Here is an 8,943-nt window from a genome sequence, read left to right on the forward strand (position 1 = left end):
GAATTAGGAGACGAAAGAGTGAGCAAGAATAACGAATAATTTATTATTGTAATATCCAGGATTTTTAGACTAAAAACTCGAATACTGGTATTCAGCATACAACATTACAAAAATATAGCGGGGGGACAGGTCTCTGTATTTCTAAACTAAATGTGTGGCTGAATGCAGCCCTTTATTTTCCTCATTTTTTTAGTGGAAAGACGTATTTACAGCTTAGTAATGGGTAACAAAGTTCATTAGTTGCTGTTCTAAAATAAATAATATTTCAATTTTTAATCTTTAGTTTATATGGCTACAATGTTTTAAGCAAAGATTTTCCAAAGAGAGAATAAAGATAGCAAAGCACTGTGCATGGGCTGGATCAGCTCGTAAAATCATTCTACTCAGGCCTCAAAGCTTACGACAGTTAACAACGATCTATGGCCAAGCATGTCCGCTGGAATTTTTTTCGAAGCGCGGGGAGGGTTATAAAAATATTCTGGAGGGTGGCAACTTTATATTTGAATAGGAATTTGGTCAAAAATTCAAGAAAATAGGGTATTTGAGGGGGAAGGGGTGGGCCCTGAACGTCCCCGCCTAGGCACATCCTATTTGCGGCATATATTGTTAAAAATAAAATGGTTATTGATTCCGGTAGACTTAGATGTGGAGAAAATTTCCGACTTCTAATGTTCTTTTATATATGCGTACCTTCTAATTTAACGTAGGGTGCAATCGTTGAAGCGATACGTATTGAAAAATGCCTTTAATCAGGTAACAACTGCTCATTGGCAAGATTAACGTTTTATGTGCAAGTTTTTGGTGTGATTGTATCTAGAGTCCTACAGTTATATTTTTTAATGCAACGCAGCGATTTTGTAGTAATTCGACAGATGAGATACATATTTACAGGTTGATTTGTATTTCAGATGAAAGAGTACATTGAAATGGTTTCAGAGATATGCAAAAAAAAAAAAACATTTTTTAAGCAAGTTTACAGCATTCTCTAATATCGTAATTGCGGATTGAAGAATCAATATGTTTGTTAATGAAGCCCGTGACATACGTTTCTTGTCCTTTCGGTGCAATTTACAGCAGTGAAGTATGTATCACAGGGAACATAAACCTTAAAGTGACATGCAATAAGATAAATTGTAAATTGCTTTGATACAACAAAATTAACCTAAAACAAAAGAAAAATATGAAATTCCAATTTTTCTACAGTGGAATAGGAAAATTTCAAAAAAAGATTTTTGAATGTCCATTCTTATAAATATGAAGCTTATTTTAAAATGTGCCTTAATGTCTTTGTCTCTGCTTTTGTGATTCATAATTGTAGCCAATCATTTTTTCTTGCGAACCATTTTGTTTGTCAATCCTACGCGTTTGAAAAATCGAAAGACTCCGCCTTCTAAACCTGATTAGATTATTTTTATGAAATTTTATACCAATCAAAGGTACGAAAAGTGTTCGAGTCACAAGATCTTATATGAGTAACGTCTCTGACCCTCTTTGATAATAATATTAACCGATGTATCAGACAGTGACAACAGATCCAATATGCCTGTTTTCATTTTGAGATGACTGTTTTTGCCTCTTCTGCTTTAAGTAATATTGCTTTGTTCTGTTGGAAATCAGCTAATCGGTGCCGTTCTGCACAACGGTGTCCAGAACACTTCTTTGAATCTTGTTTAAAGTATAAAAATATTAAAGCTATTTTAAATTGAAATTGAACTAATATTCAAATTGAAAATTATTTAATCCTTAGTTAAATTATCATTTATTATTTAAATCTTACCGGAGAACAAGATAAACTTTATACATTTTTCAAGTTCAAGTTCAATGGGGTTTATTTCGAATCAAAGATAAATTACACCTAATAACAATGCTCAGTCCATTCCTGGACGCCGAGATCCTCAATCGCTACCTTTTAAACAATACGAAGCGTGCTCACTGCTCCTACTCTCAGAAACAACCTTACCTCTCATTTAATCCAACATAACTATCAATTATCCTCCTCTCCTTTGCCCCAGGGAAACCGCCTCACCTTCATATCAAAATAAGATAAAATTTTAACCTTATTTTTTATCAAATTATATTCAATACATTATATATTTTTTTTCCAATATTTAACTAATCTTTTTCAATGCTAATAAATGATTTTTTACTCTCCTTTTAAATAACGTGAGGGAGCTCCTACCTCTTACTTCTTCTGGGAACAGGTTCCATGGCCTTGAACAAGTTATATTTGGAGGAAAATCTCATCGTACAGTCCGGGTGAAGGGTATTTGTTAGTTTCAGGATGATCGGGTATTTACATTATGCTGGTCCGAGATTGGTCGATGTAATATTTTAAATGCAGACGGAGTTCACCAGCTAGAAACTTGAACACAAAGGTCAAGTATGTCTGATGATGCAGCGACTCCATTCATGAATACTCTTTATTTTTTTCCAATTAATTTCAAAGATTGTCTATGAATTGAATTGAGCCTCTGCAGGTGAAATTTAAAAGTCGATTGCCATATCATTGCACAGTATTGTAAATGGGGTTTGATAAGAGCGTTGTATAACAGGACCAGTGTTTCCTGCGGCAACATGTTCTTTAGTTTCTTTATTATTCCAAGATTCCGGGATATCCTCAGCTTTACTGCTTGAACATGATGCATAAATGACAGGTTCTCATCAAGCAGGACTCCCAGGTATTTTGCAAAACGATTTTCTGGCCGACAGATCCAACCTCTTGACGTTTTGATACCACACATCTCCGGATGGACACTTCCAACTCGGCAAAAAAATAAAACATAAGATTTATTAACATTAATCACGAGTTGGTTAGAATCCATGCAGAGATAAGCCTCCTCGAGAAGAACCCTAAGCTTGGAAATGAGCGCTGTTATATCCCTTTCACAGCAACCTAGTGTGGTGTCATCTACAAAAGCCACATGCTCATCATCATCTACAGGCTGAAAAGAAGTTTCATCGTGACATAGCTTACAACAGCGAAGAATAGTGCTTGTCGGGTTTAATACACTACTCAGATCGTTAAAATGAATCAGGAACAGAAGAGGTCTTAATATTGACCCTTGGGGGACACCACAATTAACTACTACATTATTTGCAACGTTTTCTGGTCCCGATATAGTTTTCCCATTTACAGATAGTTTCAAATGAAGCTCAGGTGGGGCGCTGTAGGAACGCAGTAAAGAGTTTACAACCTTCTATATCTTCCGTGAATTTTTCCCACTTTCAGCTATTTTCACAATGAAATAATTTCTCTTAGCTTTACGTAAAATGTAAAGCAGAAACAGTTTTAGTTTTCCAGAATATGAGTAAAAAAAAAACTAGTGAGTAATTAAGTCACAAAATACAAATTGGAAAAGAAAATTGAACCGTGGCTTAATTCAGATGATTTACAAGTAACAGTAAAAACAATTAACAGTGTAATATGTGAATAGTGGTGACAAGGAAAAACGAATTTTTGGTAATTATTTAGGATAGGTGTGCTAAACTCGAATATTCTTAGTTGTAAAATAAGTTTATAATCATTTATTATTCACAAGAATTGAAATAAAATATAAGCAATAGAGTTGAGTACGATAAAGGAAGAGAGAAAAAGGAAAAAGTAAATGAAAAGCTAGAATTGTTATTTAATCAAATCCGTTAGATGCAACTATTGATTTCTTTTTTGACCTTATATTGTGTAGCAACTTCATTGTTCAGTTCCATTTTTTGCGTCTCTTTGATGTTGGAATTAATAAATTCTCAATGATGAAGAAATTAAATCAAAACATTGAGATGTTCATACTAATTACACGACACAGACAAAGAAAGAGCAAAACCGTTCTGTCGGATGCACCATTAATTTTTTTTTTATCTTATACTATGTAGCAACTTTATCCTTCAATTTTATTTTTGGCCTTGCTCTTTCAGCCTTGCTCTTTATCTTCTTCGTTGCCCTTTCATTTTCCATGCATGGCTTTTACATTTTTATTTTTTTGTCGTTTATAGGGCCAGTCCAACTGAAATGCGAGCTAATGCCGTGGCAGCAGATAAACCAAATTTGGTGGCAAATATGGAATTCCCCAGCCAACAAGTTCCGTAGACTATTAATTTTATTAGATACCATATTTATTTGTTTGGAAGTTTAAATGTAACCAGTTTAGTAAAGATGTAAAATCTGTGCTATGTAAGCTTTTTTGCTCAGACAGCTTTTAATATTGGACTTTTTAGATAGGAGTAAGAGTCATAATAACTGAAATCCTTAATTATAGAATTCCTTTGCTGTGCTGACATTTGTGTATTCCATTTTGTGAATTAAAATTAACATTGGTACATTATTGAATTAATTGTTTTATGGAAATTAATATTGGTTAATATTTTTTTGAATTAATCTAGTTTTTAGTGCTCTCTTAAAAATTCTCGCAAACCAGGCGGTTTCAGTTTTAGCCCAGTTTTTGTTATTGTTTAAGTAAAATTAATGACAGTAATTATTATCGCAATCTCGGCCTCTAAATGTGACAATAAATTACAAAACGAACAATTTTGTTGCATTACAAAAATTATATGCTAGAAATAAAATATGTTCGGGAATTTTGTTGCCCCCTCAGAAAATTTTACGATCCCTGAGGGCCATGACCCTGAATTCAAGAAATACTGACCCTGAAAATTTTTATCTGGCGGCAGATAAAGCTTAGCCAAGTGTATTTGATAAATAATGCCTAGTTTCGTAAAGTGTGAATGAAGAAGCTGGATTAGAACCAGCGATATTCTATGTATACCCATAGTTTCCGAAGTGATTGGTTCCCCCTTCCCCCATCAGTTTTGTCATTGGCTTTCAGAGTGAAACGTCGTTTTCCTTTATTGTATGAAGAGTATAATGACACCCAGTTCTTTGATTCTGTAGCATCCCAATTATCGTTCATCTAAGCTACACTATTGGGCCAAAGAGGCGATGTTTCTTATTGACCAATATTATTATTGACAAATCCTTCACTAATAAAAATTGTCTGATGAAAATTTTGAGAAACAGTACAGTTTTTTTAAGGAAATGTGGTACCTGACAGCTTTTGGGGTTAAAAAATTCGGGGAAACGAACCCCTGCCCATTTTCAGCAGCACTTTGGTCTCGTTTGAAGTGACACTGATTACTGATAAACAATCAACTGGTTGCGCAATGATCGCTTTCAGCATGCAAAATCAAATAAATATAGGGGAGAGGTGAATTTTAAAGAGTGAAAAAGAAAGATCATTAGCAAAATAAAATTTCTTTTGATTTTGGGCAATATTCTGTTTCATCTTATCTTAAGGATGATTAATTAGCGAATTAGAGGTAAAGATGCTTGAACGTTAATGGCGTTAGTTGGGGGGGGGGGGGGGTATTGAAAAGAGCCCTTTTCCGTTTTTTTTTGGAAAACTGAGAAAAACGAAAAATTTGCCCCAATCCCTATATTTTGAAAAATAATTTTTTCCATTCTCAAAATTTTCGTTTTATGACGCCATGATAATGGTTATCTCGGAGATTATTTTCATTCATAGGGCTACCGAACAGCAAAATCTCCATCAAAATTAATTAAGTAAAAACGACTTTGAAATTAATCGTATTGTTTTAATTTTTGTCACCTTTATAAAAGATTCCATGTCACATCTTCAAAATGGGAAAAGCGCATTGGTTACCAAACGTCGCACTAGTGTTTTGTTGTTGAATGGAGGAAGGACTGGGAGGGGGAGGGTTAATTACGGGTGGTTTTCTCTCAGGCTAATGTCACGAAAAGTTCAGGCTTTTGCAAAAAAAAACAAAACTGGTCTGAATTTAGCTCTAGCCCTGGTAAAAAATGAGGAAAAAAAACGGAGGAAGGACTGGGAGGGGGGAGGGTTAATTACGGGTGGTTGAGTTTTTCTCAGGGTAATGTCACGAAAAGCTCAGGCTTTTGCAAAAAAAAAACTGGTTGGAATTTAGCTCTAGCCCTGGTAAAAAATGAGGCAAAAACGGAGGAAGGATTGGGAGTGGGATGGTTAATTACGGGCGGTTAAGTTCCTCTCAGGCTACTGTCACGAAAAGCTCAGGTTTTTGCAAAAAAAAACTGGCCTGAATTTAGCTCCAGCCCTGGTAAAAAATGGGGCAAAGAGTTTGATGGTATTGACAAGTCTTCGAAAGAAACTGTTAAAATAAATAGTTTCTGTGTTTCGTAGTGTACTTAAGTAAATAAATTTTATTACAAGGCGAATAAAGACATACAACACACCACTGTATAATACACATCACAATATCATGAAATACATTTTAATCATCCCCCCCCCAAATAACACACACGAAAACAGCAATAAAACACAAGCTTGAATTACTGTTCTTTCTTAACTACTTCATTACATATTCATAAACCTCAAAATTTTCCATTTTAAGTCGTCTGGAGGATCGTGGGAACTCCAGAGTATCACCAAAAATATTTCTTAAACGAGGAAGCTGCTAGCAACCTACTAGAATATGTGCCACCTCCTCAACTCCCAAATTACATCTGGGGCAAAAGTAATCCGCATCTGAGGCAAGCCTTTCTTTTTCAAAAATTTTTTCTCTTTTTTCAATGGTAAATAATTTGTTCAGATATGAAACCCATCAAGAAAGTTATTACATTTTCCCATTTTGTTCAGTATTGTTTTTTTTCTGATTCTAATTGCAAAAATAAATCTAAAATTAAAAAAGAAATTGCTTTTGATTTATTTTCTTTGACTGCTGTATTAAAGATCATGCGAAATTACTTGAGAAAAATAAAAAAGTTAAAAATTAAAAAGAATAAATATATGGTTGTTTCGCATATCCAACTCAGTACATTTTTTCTTCTGGAAGGATTAGACAGTAGACTATTAACTTTTCTTTCAGAAAAGCGGACAATACTTTAAATAATAATTACTTTAGTTTAGATTTGTTTTTAGTTGTAATTTTTTCGAAGAATTGTGATTCTTGCTATCTATCAATTTTCTTAAAACTGCCCTTGAAAGTTACGTATTGGAAACGTTTTCAGTTTCACGGGTTTACCAAAACACTACTCGCTCACAGCTGGGGCTATTTTTCCCTAGGAAAGTTTTGCCTAATAATAAACTCATCTTCTACTGCTCCCTTATGAGGTAAAATCGTCTGATATTCCCACCTCATCTCTCGGACCTATGTACTACTATGGTTCCATGCTAAAATAAAAAATCCATGCCATCAAGCATAATAAGTATAACTGGAAAAAAGCCGTGAAATTTTTACATAAATATATATGACCGTATAGAAATTCATAAGGAACATTAAATTCACAAGGAATGTTTCTAGAAATAAAAATATCAAAAATAGTTATAAATCATTTAGCTGGTTTTTTTACCGATTCGACTGGTAAAACGTTTTACCAATGTCAAGGCTAATATATAATTAAGCACGGTTTCCGTTATAGAACGTGTAGGCAATCGCGGTTTTAGTGGAAATATAGAAAAATACAAATTTAGACTAACGTTTTTAGTTGTTCCGGCTTGAGGCGGGGGGGGGGGGGGGGGTCCTTATGACTTGTACAAGGGCCTTCCCAGAAATTCTTCCCCTGTGTGCAAGGATTTGATTTTGTTTCATTTCGTTGCTCGCGAGAATGGTTTCCTGAAAAAATAATTATTGAAAAGACATACAGATTGTATAGAAAATATACGAAAAATATAGGAATACATAAATACAGGAATATATAAAATAATATAAACGAAAATAATTGGAATATAAAAAGAAACATGGGAATTAAGGGACAACCATGCACAACTTGAGATTGAGAGTTGGGAGTATCTGCCATCTGGCTTCTAACATCCCTTCTCATTTACAAAAACCATGAAAAAAAAAATTGGAAACATATTGAAAGTGGCAAACTACTAGTTGAAAATTAACAGTAAGCCTCTATTTCATTTCTTAAAAAAAAAAAAATGCAGAAACAGACAAATGACTAAAATACAATGAGAAAATAAAAACAGTTACGTGATCTTTAAGCTGTCTTGAAAATTTTTTAATTAATACCTAATATACCTGAAGTTTCTACTTGGGAGCTTTTTGTGCTAATGATTTTGGAAACATTAATTAATAATAGTTCTATTACATCGGTATTCAAAATCATTGACCTGCAGCATGGAATGTATCAGGATTTGGCTTTGCGTTAACGTAAATTCACTTCAAAGATGTTTAGAATGTTAGCCGGAGGCCTGGAAAATCATTTAATTTGAATCTTTTGACTTACAGGATCTAAAAGCGTAATGCTCGTTTTATTTTATTGCCTGTTTAGGCTCAATTGTAATTTAAAAAAAATGTGTATCTTATAGACCGTCTTAATTATCTTTGTGTCATAGCTGTTGATTAAAAACGAATGAATTACGAAGTTTGATGTTGTAACTGTTTGCAAATAGGGTTTGTTTATGTTTGGTACTCTATGTTTCATAATATCAGGCAAAATAACCTTTATTGCATAAGGATAACCCTTGACTTACGAAATTATGAGAAGCGTGATTTGCTGTTATACTGTCTAGTTGTGTTTTTGAATGTGAGTCATTCCAAGATAAATAAAATGCTGTGGAATTTCTAAATGACTTGTTTTTTTTTAATAGTTTTTTTTTTGCTACCCAATCTTTTCTCTGCTATTTGTGTCTCCGAAATCTTGGGTATCATCTTTGCTTTTCCTGTTATATAACTAGTTTAATCAGATTATTATAATTGAAATAGTAAATTTGTGCTGTGAATGCTGTGATATTTCTAAATGACTTGTTTTTTGGAATAGTTTTTTTTTTGCCTCCTAATCTTTTCTCTGCTCTTTGTCTCCAGGATTTTGGGAATCATCTTTGGTATTCCTATTATATAACTAGTTTAATCAGGTTATTGTGTTACGAGAGCAGAACTTTGGGTTTGTCGTTCTTTTTCCTAGCACCCCGATTTCAGCTTATTCCTAAAAAGTGGTAAGGGTCTAACCGC

At 33.7% G+C, this 8,943-nt stretch overlaps 1 protein-coding gene across 1 annotated transcript in view; it reads left to right on the plus strand.

The window, feature by feature from the left end:
• LOC136038138 (calcium channel flower-like) overlaps positions 1 to 8,561 on the plus strand; it is a 46,286-nt gene extending 37,725 nt beyond the window's left edge. Inside the window, exon 5 of the mRNA XM_065721163.1 lies at positions 3,988 to 8,561. Within this exon, the coding sequence (XP_065577235.1) occupies positions 3,988 to 4,081 (94 nt within the window). The 3' untranslated portion in view covers positions 4,082 to 8,561. The remainder of the gene's footprint in view (positions 1 to 3,987) is intronic.
• The last annotated feature ends 382 nt before the right edge of the window (positions 8,562 to 8,943 follow it).

The sequence above is a fragment of the Artemia franciscana genome, chromosome 17 (genome assembly GCF_032884065.1).
Source record: "Artemia franciscana chromosome 17, ASM3288406v1, whole genome shotgun sequence".
Classification (NCBI taxonomy): Eukaryota; Metazoa; Arthropoda; class Branchiopoda; order Anostraca; family Artemiidae; genus Artemia; species Artemia franciscana.